Source organism: Hippocampus comes, unplaced genomic scaffold, assembly GCF_001891065.2.
Source record: "Hippocampus comes isolate QL1 unplaced genomic scaffold, H_comes_QL1_v1.1 scaffold83, whole genome shotgun sequence".
Classification (NCBI taxonomy): domain Eukaryota; kingdom Metazoa; phylum Chordata; class Actinopteri; order Syngnathiformes; family Syngnathidae; genus Hippocampus; species Hippocampus comes.
Window position 1 is genome coordinate 1307578 of NW_017805281.1, and position 13691 is coordinate 1321268.

At 43.9% G+C, this 13691-nt stretch overlaps 2 protein-coding genes across 2 annotated transcripts in view; one reads left to right on the plus strand and one right to left on the minus strand.

Annotated features, from left to right (window-relative positions):
• The window catches only part of shtn3 (shootin 3), a 14773-nt gene extending 5983 nt beyond the window's left edge, over positions 1–8790 (minus strand). The window contains exons 1-10 of the mRNA XM_019871423.1: positions 8490–8790; positions 6104–6164; positions 4171–4265; positions 3447–3627; positions 3020–3117; positions 2817–2898; positions 2164–2258; positions 1390–1536; positions 610–763; positions 2–131 (exon numbers count right to left, since the gene is read on the minus strand). Of these exons, the coding sequence (XP_019726982.1) occupies positions 2–131; positions 610–763; positions 1390–1536; positions 2164–2258; positions 2817–2898; positions 3020–3117; positions 3447–3627; positions 4171–4265; positions 6104–6164; positions 8490–8570 (1124 nt within the window). The 5' untranslated portion in view covers positions 8571–8790. The remainder of the gene's footprint in view (position 1; positions 132–609; positions 764–1389; positions 1537–2163; positions 2259–2816; positions 2899–3019; positions 3118–3446; positions 3628–4170; positions 4266–6103; positions 6165–8489) is intronic.
• A 720-nt stretch (positions 8791–9510) lies between these two features.
• On the plus strand, positions 9511–12773 carry thoc3 (THO complex 3). Its single transcript, XM_019871429.1, has 7 exons — positions 9511–9730; positions 10746–10902; positions 11374–11578; positions 11654–11815; positions 11994–12094; positions 12301–12488; positions 12523–12773. Exons 1-6 carry the CDS (start codon positions 9551–9553, stop codon positions 12459–12461), a joined length of 966 nt encoding a protein of 321 aa, XP_019726988.1. The 5' UTR covers positions 9511–9550; the 3' UTR covers positions 12462–12488; positions 12523–12773.
• Positions 12774–13691: the final 918 nt, after the last annotated feature.

Here is a 13691-nt window from a genome sequence, read left to right on the forward strand (position 1 = left end):
CGGGGGAGGAGGTTGAGGGAGGGGCACCGGGGGCGAGGCCACACCAGGGGCCACGGGAGCAGGTGGGGGAGGGGGTGCAGGAGGAGTTGCAGGTGTGTTGGTAGTCATGGCGACCCTCTGGAGCAACTGGACTGCGGACGACAACAAGAACGAGAAGATGACATCTGCTCTTGTTTGTGTGCTGAAAACAACAGAGACAGAACGGAAAACATACACCACAGAACGGAGGACGAAAACATTCCAGGAACACAAAGTAGTGTTTTACCCCTTTAAATATCTTCATCTACTCATGATATGTTCACCTATTGAATTGGTTTTCGCAAATTTTATTAACACAAGGTGAAGTGGTCACAGTTTTCCTTGGCAAATTACTCAAAGGGCATGCACCAGCACACACGACACAGATTACAATAGTTGTAAGAGAGAGGACAGGACATACAACATAGTATCGACATATACCACAAGACATACAAAGTACAACAAAGAACCAGGACTGACGGAATGCCAGTCAGCCTGTCACTGACGTGGGCCGAGGCAGATGACGAAAGACGGACCGGTAACATTTTGTAAATTGCCCACCTCTGTTAGGTCGTGTATGTTTGTACGTACGTTGCGTTTGCAGCTGTTGGTTGTCCTTCTCCATCTGTTCCAGTCGTCCCTGCATGTCTTTCTTCTCCTCCTCCAGCAGCTCCACTTGTCTCTGCACGCTCTCGAGATTCTTCTTCACGACGCTGTCATCCAGTTCGGCCTGCAGCTCACACACCTGCACACGCGGATCGTCAGGAAGGGTTGCCAGGCAATCGTAAGGCACGAATAGATCGATAACACTCACGTTCTCACCTAAAGACGATAAGAGCCCTTCATGAATCTAAGAAGGATGTGATTTGGAATGTGAGAAGGAGCCAGACGACCCAGAGAAAACCCACTCAAGGACCGGGACCCGGATACTCAGGGTAGTCCGGTTAACATGCACCCTCCACAAGCCTGACTTTTGTTCAAACGGTTTTTAAAGTGAAAAATAAAATGAGACAAAGGTAAAACCGGGGTTTTTGTGATGCCATGGAACACCTACTTGGATTGCTGAAAGTTAACAGTGACAGAGTGGATTAAAAAATTTACACAAAATATGACGACAAAAACTGTCAGGAAAAGCCTACTAGAACATCTGTACTTTATTCAGAGTTCATCAGAGGCACTTAAAAAAACGTCAGGTGTGTTCTGTCTCCCATTTCACATCATCGCTCAATTCTGAACACTGCCGCATCCCCTTTTAGAAGTGGGTGTGTACACAGATGCAACTACATTATCTCACTTGCTTGGACTGCACATCACGGCCAGGAGGCAATAACAGATATTTCAACACTGAAATGTAAATGTATTGATCGTCACCTGTCGCTGATGCTGCAACCGCTCGTCCTCCAGTGTCTTGGTGAGGACGGCGACCTCTTCCAAGGCGCCGAGCAGCTGCAGGGCTGGCTCGGCACTCTGCAGCAGCAGCGCGCTCTGACGATTGGCCTCCTTCTGCTTCACCAGCATCTGCTCCGCACACACACACACACACACACACACAAACACACACACACACACACACACACATACACACACACACACAGAAGCAGCCGGATGTTAGCCTAATTTGGCGCCACGCGGAAAACCTGCAGGCGAATCGTCTGGGCCCGGCGCTTTACGGCAACGTTTAGACAGCCGAGTGAGTGTGAGTGTTGCTGATGGTGTTTCACCAGCGCAAAACAGTGACATCATATTTTTCTCGTCATCGCGAAAATGGCTCGTTTTAGGGGCGGCTCTGTCTCATGATGACAACAAACACAAACCCCTGCGTTGACAGCTGTCAAACATTGTCAAACATTTATCACGCGCGAATGCAAATGCTAAAACTGCAGCTCTGCTTACCTTTTGGCTTTGCTACTACTGTTTTAGGCATCCTCATAAAAGTGGTGTGTTAAATCTGGCTTCCAAGTCTTTGTCTGAGAAACTTCAGCGAGTGGGATTATGTAAATTAGCCAGATTGTGATGTCACAGTGCGGTGGAAATGCACAGACAGATTTCCACAAATAGTCGGTTCATTTGAGATTGACTGAGTGGTTTCAATCCGCACTTGAAATTTTGCGAAATTTAGCTCTGGTGATTTTGGTGTTCTCTGACCTGGTGCGCATACGTCTCGGCTTTGACACGAAGGCTCTGTTCCAAGTCCAGCTGCTCCTTCATGTCCTCGTACTCCTGCGTCGCCATCATCGATACTGTCCACACAAAACGCCGTTAGCCAGCGTACCTTTCCGCCTCACGAAATCCGCCATTTTAAAACGTTTTGTGGGTCTGCTCATGACTGAGCATGTCAACCAAATTTCATTTGGCGTCTGTGCTCGACAACAGTCATAGCTGTGCAAATGGAAAATAAAACTATTCAAAACAATCTAATAAAAAAATGAATAATAATCATAATAATAAATTGCAATTATATTCATTTTCCGTAAAAATATACGTCTTTAAAGACAAACATAAAACAATTGCCAGTCAGTGTCGAGTCTCATATTGAAAAGCAGTTGACAAACAATCAGTCAGGATTCGTTGCAAGTCACCAATGGACTGGTCGCCATCCATGTGCGAGTACAGATAGACAAACAATGGAGAAATCGGCAATCGATTTCAGGGCACGTAGTGTCAAACAACTGACTGGTAACCAGTCATTGTCAAAGCACATTATAGACAGAATGGTGTGGTCGCAAATTAATAATTGCGCACATGCAAACAATTGACTGGTCACCAGTTAATGTGTAAACAAGTGAGCGGACTCTCACCTCTGTTGAAGCTCTCGATGGTTTTGCTGTGCCGCTCCACGGTGTGGCGAAGTTCCTTCGCATCTCTCTCGTCTCGCGCCGACTGCCATCGTCGTGCGTTGTGTCAAAGTAAAAAATCCAAATGTTTCCATTTGGCATTGTTGGAGCAAAAAAAACATTTTTTTTTTTTTAAACAAGAAGAGAAAGACAAAAAAGATGCCGACCTTGTCGATGAGTTCATCGATTCTTCGTCGCTGGTCGTCAATCTGGCATAGGAAGTTCTTCTTCTCCTCCAATAGGCTGCTCACTGCCTCCCGCAGCTCTGAATGCACGCACACAAACACATATTTAATTGTTAGGCCATACTTTTGTCTCCATTTTCATGTGTCCCGATACTTTTGTCCAGATTTTCACAATTTTTTCCCTTTTTCCGTTGCAATACTTGTGTCACTTCGCTTCCTGTGTGTCCCAATACGTTTGTATACATTTTTTTCCGCTTCTTGCATGTCTTCGAATTTTTTTGAAATATATTTTTGTTTTCACTTCCTGTGTCCCATAACTTTTCCCTCTATTTTCTTCTAACTTCCTGTGTGTCCTGATGCATTTGTCGACATTTCGTTTTCACTTCCTGTGACTGTTGCGGCGCGTCACCTTTGACCTGCTGCCGGTAGCGCTCAAAGGCGTCGGGCACTGCGTCATCATTGTCGTCCGCCGTCTCGCCGTTGTCGGTCTCCATGGCGACGCAGTCAGAGATGCCAGGAAGCAGCTCATCCAGGCACGGCGGCCGCGACGATAGTCCCAGGTACTTCAACTTCCTGTTCTCGCTGTTCAGCTGTCCAGGGTGGGGCATCACAAAGTGTCAGTCAATGTCACCACATCACACATTTGCATCCAGTTTGCCTGATTTTTTTTCCTTAAAATTGGGTAATTAAAAATGCATTTTTTTTAAATTATTAATTTACTTCATCCAATAATTTCTTGATTCATTTTGAATGATATTACATCTGTATATTTAGCACTTGATTATTTTTTTAAATTGTAACTGTGAAGTAGATATCTAAATATTTTTGCAATTTATTTTAAACATATAAAAATGGTTTAAATATATTTACCTTATAAATTCATTTACCACATTCATTAAGATGATGTGATCATACATTTAAAACCAGATTTACGCAAGCATTTTCAATTAATAGGCCTAATAAACATGATCTCACATCTTTGAATGTGAGAGTGCTAAATATAGTTGTGGGATGCTTTTTTTTTTTTTAAATTTGCTGAGGAAGTAAAAAATGTTATCCGCGTTGTCCCGAGTGATGCTGAGAACGCAAACGGCGGCTAATCCCGTTGAGGATTGTTCAGGCAGCTGGCGGACCTTGGTGGCGAGCGCCTCGGCGTTCTCTCGACATGACTTCTCAATCTCCAGTTGTGTCTGCAGAACGCTCACCTCCTCGATTACCATCTGAGACACTGACATGCACGCATGCACGTGCACACACACACACACACACACACACACACACACACACACACACACACACACACGCACACGCACACGCACACACACACAAGTACGCTTTTTATTGTGGACAGCACAGTGATTGCCTGTGCAATAATCATGCAGTCAAGTTACCATCTTGTTATGTCACACCTGAAAAGTGGCTGGATTTTTTGGGCAAAGGACAGGTGCTCACCACACAGATTTTACAGTAGGTGACAAATATTTGAGCGAGAAAGGCCTTTGGTGTGCATAGAAAAATCTTTGAGGTCAGCTCATGAATAACAAGAAACAAGTCTTGCATTTGTGTTCACTTCTAATTCGTTCCCTGGGTGTGAGCGGTCATACGAGTGTTGACCAATCAGGGCACAGATGAGGCGGGGCCTCAGAGAGACAGGCGCGAAAACGAATTTAAATTTACGGACAGCAACACAAGTCTTTCTTTTTTTTTTAATGACGTCTTTGACATGAAATCTAAAGAATGAAAGACAGAAAATTCCAGGAGTGGACAAAGTTGATTTAATGTGTGACAAAAAAAAAATGAGCCGGGCTGACTTTCTATGGTGTCACCCGTTCGTTTGGCCGTCATTTATTCATGTGCGCCGCAGCGCTGCTGTTAGTGGCGTCAATTATTCAACTCTACCAGCCTGAATAATTCAGCATAGGAGAAGTCCTCGAGGAGGGGCGAGCGTCTACCCGAGGTATTTTTACGACAGACAATTTAACACATCACATGGGCAAAGGTCACTCACGAGATGCCAAAAAAAAACATTTTAAAAAGAGAAAACGAGTTTACTTGGACAAAGTAAAAAGTTCAGAAGAAAAGTAACTGCTATTCCTAATTTCATCCACTGGAGGGGGCCCTGACGACCGCTGAAATTATGTGAAATTGGCTGCCACTCAGGGTTTGATGGCTGATATTGATGTACACGTACTTGTGAACGCTGAAAGACGCCAAGTTTCGGGAAGCAAAGGAAGCTGACTTCACAGAAAAGGAACATTACACTAAATAAACATCTCCCGTCGAACTATTTGAAGAGTACATTGAAAGGCAACAGTTCAGTTTATAATAGGAGGCTTTGTTGGAATATTTGTTGTTCCTGTTTTGTTCGTGCACTAAAAACAGCTTGCTTGTATTTTCATGGATACATTTCCATACGGCACAAAACTGCAACCTCCTCTTTCTGAGAAGTTCCCTCTTTAGTTTGCATATTGTGACGAGTCAGTTAAGGTTGTGAAGATTTTCAGATCGATACCAGTGCAAGTACTGAACTCTTCACGACTCACCAATACCGACACCAAGTAACCGATACAACAAATATTTTTGATACATACAATTTCTGTTACATCAATAGCAGATCATATTCAAGACCTTTCGTTTAGTTCTGACAAAAGGCAGACAATCAATCTACATCAAATACCGTAATGGAGAAAGTAATCATAGCACCGAAATTGAGTTAGCAAACAAAATTTGGTAACAGCACACTATTAATACATTCTAAGCATTCATATAAATGAGTTTGGACACCCCTGATATAGAGTATTCTTACCTGTGTGGATCGTCATGGCAGAAACAGGAATGAGCGGATTTCTGCGACTGACACGTTGACCGGTCACACCCACCCCGGAGGTGTGTGTGTGTGTGTGTGGGGGGCGGGGGGTGTCAACTGGCCTATTGTAGCCGGAATGTGTGTGTGTGTGTGTGTGTGTGTGTGTGTGTGTGTGTGTGTGTGTGTGTGTGTGTATTAGCCGCTTTTAGCATAGCCTGTTAGCATTGAGGGTAAGATGAGGTGGGGATGGTGAGACTCACCCCTCTTGATGTGCTTGAGTTGTCTCTCGGCCTCGTCCCTCTGCTCTGTTAGTCTGCTGCACTGCGGGACGCAAGCATTGCCCAACGTTACACAGTGTGACACAACATTACACGACGTTACGCAATGTACTACTGATGTACTTATTTGTCCAAAATTCATGTCAATTTACTTGCAGCGTGACGCAACATTCTTTTGGATAATACGTGACACAGCATTACATGTTACAAAATGCAAGACAGTGTGCTACTTCACTGCTCTGCGTCTCACAGCGCTACCTTGTGTTACACGTTGGACAACGTTACCCAGCATTACACAATGTTAAACAATGTTCTAAACTACTTACAAATTACTAGCGGTGTTAGACAACATTGTGTAACATGACATTACACACCGTTACACAATGTTACAGAGCGACACACAACGTAATCCACTGCTTCAGCCTACCCAGCTAAACATGTGTGAGCTAACGTGTTGGTGTGACGCTACGCCAAGCTGACAGCATCATGGCGAGGTGAAACATCCTCGCTCACATTCATTTGCCGCCCAGTAGCCCTCCGAGCAGCACCAGGAAGCACTTGGCCCACTTTTTAGGACTCATCTACCTGCAGCCTCTCACGCTAATGGCTAACATTAGCAAATCCCCCAGGAGGCACCAAGGACATGTGCCTCTTTGACCACGTTACCCATATTCGACATAACATTTATTGTTCGAAGCGCTCAAAATGTTCGGAATTTCAAACATTGCATTCATTACAAACATTTTTCAGCATGTAACACTTTCAAATATCAAACACTACACATGTCATGAGCATTCATAGTGATGGATGTTAAATGCTACATTAGAAACGTTTAACGATGGCAACCGTTACCATTACAAACATTCAATGTAACAGATATTCAATTGTTACAAACATTTAACGTTACAAACATTAAACACAGTAATAATTCAACATTACAAAAATTCACTGTTATGATCATTCAACTCTAAACGTTCTGAAGTCTGAATGTTACAAGTACTCAATGTTACACACGCTTAAGGGTACAAAATATAATCGTTAGAAACTTTACAAAAACTAAATGTCATGAAAATTACCAACATTAAAGATGACGAACATTAAACCTTCCCAACATTCAATGTTATGAACGTTCAACGTCAGGAACATTAAATGGTCCGTACATGCATTACGAACATTTAATGTTTCCAAAATTAAACATAACAAACATTCACTGTGTTGACTTCGCTTTGATTAGATTTAGTTTTGTTTCATGCTTTATCATGTTTTCCCTGCTTCCTTTTTTTTCATGTCACGTCTATTCGTTCATGTCTACACCCGTTCCTTCCTTGTGTCGACCAATCAGCTCCGTCCGGTCACTCGTGTCTTGGCCAGGTGTGCCTTGTTGTCTCGTCAGTTCGATTGTATTTAGTTCCCTGCTTTTCTGTCAAGTGTTGTTGTTAGTCACGTTGACCAAGTGACAAACATCATGTTACAAACGTCACAGACTTTAAATGCGGCCCACATGACGAATGTTCAACATTACAAACAATCGTGACAAACATTACGAGGGAGAATTCCTTAAGACATTTAATGTGATGAACGTTTAAAATATGCCCAGATTCAACGTTACAAACATGATAGTTAACGCTACAAACATTAAACATTACAAACATAAATAAACATGTATTAGCAGAAACACTCACCAAAATCACATTACAAACATTCGATAGCATGAACATTTAACATTGGAAACATTAAACGCAACAAACCTCCACTGTTCTGATCATTGAATGTAAATCTATATTAGCTGGCCTCTCGTGTGATGCCCCATGAACGACCTCTAACCACAAGTCTTCCTTCGCCGTTGCCGCGACAACCAGCAATCCCCAGATTGGTCTTCATGTTTGTCATGGTGATGACTCGTCACTTCCTGGGTCAAACGCCTCTTAGCCAGCAAATGTTAGCATTTTCTTGTTAAAATGTAAAAAAAAAAAAAAAATTGTTATAAGTAAAAAATCGACACACGCTGTGGTATGCTTTGGATCATGAGCTGTTCCTGTCATAAAAATCAATATAGTGTTTAGAATGGGGGGGAAAAGAATATACTAAATTTCATCCTACTGCAATAGAATAAGTGTATACTGTATATGCATATGGTTGTGCAAATGTGCTGAGTGGGCACATTAATTTAGGGAGGGGTCCCGAAAGCCAGAATAAGCCGGCCGGTGAGATCGTAAATCACATCAAGAAATCCTCCTCCATCACATTGTTCAGTTAAAAACAAACACATAGATACTGTCTCCATAAACGTGCGGTGGCTTCTATTGAGAGCATTTACCAGCTTTTACTGTCAAAATCAATCACTGATTGAAAGAATTGTTGGTTTTACCTCCGTCTGCATGTGCGCGTCCTTCTCCTTCTCCTCCTCTTCGCATCCTTCCACCGGCGACGTCGACGAGCGGGAAAGCATTTGTTGATGGACGTATTTTTAGTTAGAAACCAAAAGAAATGCAATAGTTGGATGGGACAGTATGAAAGGGTTAAAAGGAGCCCGGTTCCGCCGGCCCAGATGTCTTCGTTCGTTCTCGTGGAGGAGGGATGAGAAAGCACCCCGAGGACCGCTGCAGCCGGCAAAACCCCAGCCCTGCCACCACCACCACTAACACCACACACACATTGACACACACATAGACACACGAGCGCACGCACACGCGCACACACACACGCGGACACACACACACCTACTCACTCACTCACACACGCACACTTCGTTTCCCATCTCTGACGTCAATCCGAGCCGCTTTTTTTCCCTCATCTTCAACTGCTAAAGCTACAATATAGTCTATTATGTATAGTCTATAATAATAATAATAATAATAATAATAATAATAATAAATACATTTTATTGCTGAACACGTTCAGTCTTTGTAACTGTAATTGTATTCATTTACATATACACAATCTGTCAAACAGCGACATCCAAAGGTTGTAATGTGTAATCACACAAAAGAAAACGTATTTTTACCCGGGATTTTTACATTTCATCTGTTAAAATATGACTACAGATAGATTTAAAAAATAAAATAAAACCTAAAAAATAAGAATAAAATGTTACACGTTGATATTGGTTCTGTAAAGTAGTCTCAATCTGACAAAGTAATATTTGTGCAAGTGGCAAATATCATTTAAGTTCAACTGTGATATACTAATCCAATAGTTAATTACGTAACGAATTGTTATGTCAATTTTACGATATTACTCGTGTATAATATTTTTTCTTATCAACATAATGTTGTAGTGTAACTATGGATTGAAAAAAACAATCAGAAGCCATGTACAGTGCCGAATGAACGTGTGCGTTGACTCTGCCCTGCAGTAGGGGGGCCACTCTAACTCCGCTTTCGCTGCCACCACTTCCTGTTTCCGCTCATGTGACGCAAACGAGTCAAAATGGCGTCGCGCTATTACCAAACAATGCAGGAGACGTTCAAAACGAACAACAAAAGTCGCGAATTCCCGGCACATTCGGCCAAAGTTCACTCGGTGGCGTGGAGCTGCGACGGCAGGAGACTGGCGTCGGGATCCGTCGACAAAACCGCCAGCGTTTTTGTCCTGGAAAAAGACAGACTGGTGAGTTCGGCCTCGGCCGCCAGTGCCGGACTGATGAATGAATGAAAAGAACGAGCGAACAGAGCCAGCCGTTATTTACGAATAGGCTTCAATGTATTTCTATTTGTAGTAGTCTTACTCACGGTAAAGTTACTTTCACAAATTATTTAACAAATTCTTAAACTGCTAACTAGTGGATTAAATGAACATTTTAACGAAGTCTCGCCTACGTAAAGCGTCTCACAATGACGTAAATGCACCACTTCAACATACTCGGCATAATAAAGAACCACCGTTGTGTTCATTGAATAAATGACGCGACAAGAAAAACAGAGAGCAACTTTTCAATGTACAGTGTAGGCAAAAATATACATATACATTCATATCTATGATCTTGTTATCCATCCGTGGCAGCCCTCAGGGAGGGTCGCGGGCATGCTGGAGCCTATCCCAGCTGTCTTCGGGCAGTCGGCTGGGTACACCCTGAACTGGTTGCCTGCCAATTGCAGGGTACACATAGACGAACGACCATTTGCGCTCATGCTCACAACTAGGATTTTAGGGCGGGTTAATAACTTGCCATGCATGATTTTGGAATGTGGGAGGAAAATGGAGGAAACCCACACAGGCACGGGGAGAACATGCAAATTCCACACAGAAACGCCGTAACCGGAATCGAACTCTGCACCTCTATACTGTGAGGCGGACGTCCTAACCAGTTGAACACTGTGCCGCCCTTGAGGCGACTGCTATACCTGTTGAATACCTTTCGACTCAATTATTCCGGCATTGCAAATGACAATCAGTTCTCTGTTACCTTACCTGGATAAAGCTGGATCAATAGAAATCCCATCAATTAATCAAGTAATCGAATCACAAATGTTCCGGTGAGTGAGCGAGAGCGTCTTTGTAAGCCGAGGTTAGACTGTTTGTACTGGACTTTTCCGCTGAAAGGTTTCCACCCCTTCTGAAACTGAGCCGCTAACGCCAATTAGCATGCGACGCCTCCGTCATGTTTCGCCATTTGTGTGCGCAGGTGAAGGAAAACAACTACCGCGGCCACAGCGACAGCGTGGATCAGCTGTGCTGGCACCCCAGCAACCCGGACCTCTTTGTCACAGCATCGGGCGACAAGAGCGTCCGAATCTGGGACGTGCGCACCACCAAGTGCACGGCCGTCGTCAACACCAAAGGTTGGCAAAAGCAACGATGATAAAAAATCGATTATGTGGTGCACCGAGATAGTTCACTAACATCTCCACTCGGAATTTATTATTCCATGAATCGTTTCAGCCTGACAGTCAGCTACGTAGTCCAGTGCATAGAAATGGCACGTTTTGAACATGACCACTATATGTAACGAGTGAGTGGGTCTGAACGCAGTCATATTTTCCTTGATAATTATTCGAAACCCTGGGTCGAAAGCCTAATTTGAAGTTTTCATATGATATGATTAGTCAACTAATTCCGAAAATAATCAGTGATTAGTCGGTTCTTGAAATAATTTCAACCTGACTGGAAACCCTACTGTGATAACCTGATGCTTGAAACCATAACCAGAGGTCCAGGCTTTAAAAAAAAAAAAAAAAAAAAAAAAAACTCATCCTGTCTTGAAGCCCCCACACTGACCGCGAGCCTTCCCATTTTGTTTTTCTCCACGAAAGGCGAGAACATCAACATCTGCTGGAGTCCGGACGGTCAGACGGTTGCCGTGGGCAACAAGGAAGACGTGGTCACCTTCATCGACGCCAAGACGCACAAGACCAAAGCCGAGGAGAAGTTCAAGTTCGAAGTCAACGAGATCTCCTGGAACAACGACAACGACATGTTCTTCCTCACCAACGGCAACGGCTGTATCAATATCCTCAGGTGATCGGCGCTAGCGCAACGCAGGGGGCTGCGATCGGCCAGCCGGACCTGCTGCTTGACGCCTTGTCGTTGCAGTTACCCCGAGCTGAAGACCATCCAGTCCATCAACGCGCACCCATCCAACTGCATCTGCATCAAGTTCGACCCGACGGGCAAATACTTTGCCACGGGCAGCAACGACGCGCTGGTCAGCCTCTGGGATTTGGACGAGCTGGTGTGCGTGCGCTGCTTCTCCAGGTGAGCGCGCTTTTGTCGAATGCAGTGCAGCGCGATTTGGTGTCAAATGATGCGATCTCGCACTGCAATGTAATAAAATCAATTTTGTGGGGGTGATGTAATCTTGTGTGGTCCAAGTGAATCGAACATGATGGGAGGAGGAAAAAAACGTAACCGTTTGTGACCTGACATGACGCAGGTTGGACTGGCCCGTGAGGACGCTGAGCTTCAGTCACGATGGGAAGATGTTGGCGTCGGCGTCCGAGGACCACTTCATCGACATCGCCGAGGTGGAAACAGGTTTGTACGGCACGCAAATGAGAGACTTCCTTTGGTGACGCAACGTATCAGTAAGCAAGTTTGTTCGCGACACTTTAGTCTGTTTACTCCTAAATGCCTTTCTTTTCAAATTGAATCAAAACATCTTGCAGTTTTCTTGCTTTGCGTTCTGAGCAAAGTGTGAAATTTGAATTATATGTGTGTGTGCGTGTGTGTGTTTTGGGCAGGCGAGAAGCTGTGGGAGGTGCAGTGCTCCCCCACGTTCACGGTGGCTTGGCACCCCAAGCGTCACCTGCTGGCCTACTCCTGCGACGACAAGGACGACAAGTACGACAACAGTCGCGAGGCGGGAACCGTCAAACTCTTCGGCCTTCCCAATGACTCCTGACGTGAACCCCGCCGTCCCTCAAGCTCACCGAAAGCCCTTGACGCTTGCTCGTAACCTTTTTCCACTGCTAGTGCCACTTAAGTCCTGCTCGTTTGACCTTAAGATGTCAGATGTGTAGCAGCACAGTAGTTTACTAGTATGGTTAAGTTGCATTTTAGCTGGACAAAAGTGGCAGTAGTTGTGGTAAAAAGGTTACCACTGAGACACGTGTTTGTTGTAATGAATGATGCTGCCACTCGGTGGCGCTGTTGTAAAATATAATGTACAAAAAAAAAATCAACTTTTGATATTAAACTTGGTTTTGTTTTTATACATTCTGCTCTGGTGTGATATTTTCAAGAACCAAAAAAATAAATAGTGGAAGCCAATATGCTCAGCTTTGAACTTGACCACGATGTGTTATTATTGTATTATCTACATCTGGAAATGTGAGGAACGTAATTTCCATTACCTTGAATGTCCAGCATATGTGAAGAAATTGACAATAGAGCCCACTGGCTTTGATACGTTCCAAAAAGTGGACTGAAATATTTAAAATAACAGTTGAAATGCAAAAGTATGGCCCTAAAAGTTGAAAACAACTGAACTGAAACTAAAAATTAGAATACAGAATGTGTATAAGAACAAGCTTCCTTCTACCTGCTCCGAGTGTAAATGTTTTTAGCATTTCCTTCTCTCTCGTCACTAGAGAGAGCCTGAGGAAAAATTTTGGGAGAATCTCAGGCACTGTGCGTGATCTCCTCGAACATGCCCAAATGTTAAAGCACTCCTGTTGTCAAAACCTCGCAAATATTAATGCAGTGTTTGCGCACACGCATTTATGCGCATATTGGAGTGTGTCGACTTTGGCTAAATGACCCACTTGACTTGACGAGCAGGAACGAGCATCGTTGATTGCGTGTTTGGAAAGCGCTTATTAGCGGGACAAGCCACAAGTGATAACAACAACGCGGAAAAGAACAGATCACGTGGTACTTTGTGCATTTTATTTTGCCTATGTGGGTGCATGTGTTTGAATGGTCACGGCGAACACACGCTTTTAACATTTTCGTTTGTACAGCTGATGCCACTTAAACGACACACAGGGAGCAGCTGCCTGTGTGTGTGTGTGTGTGTGTGTGTGTGTGTGTGTGTGTGTGTGTGTGTGTGTGTGTGTGTGTGTTCCTTGAGTCAACAGCAAGCAATTCAAAAGAACCTGACAGTGTGATGAACCACGACGCCTGAACGCAT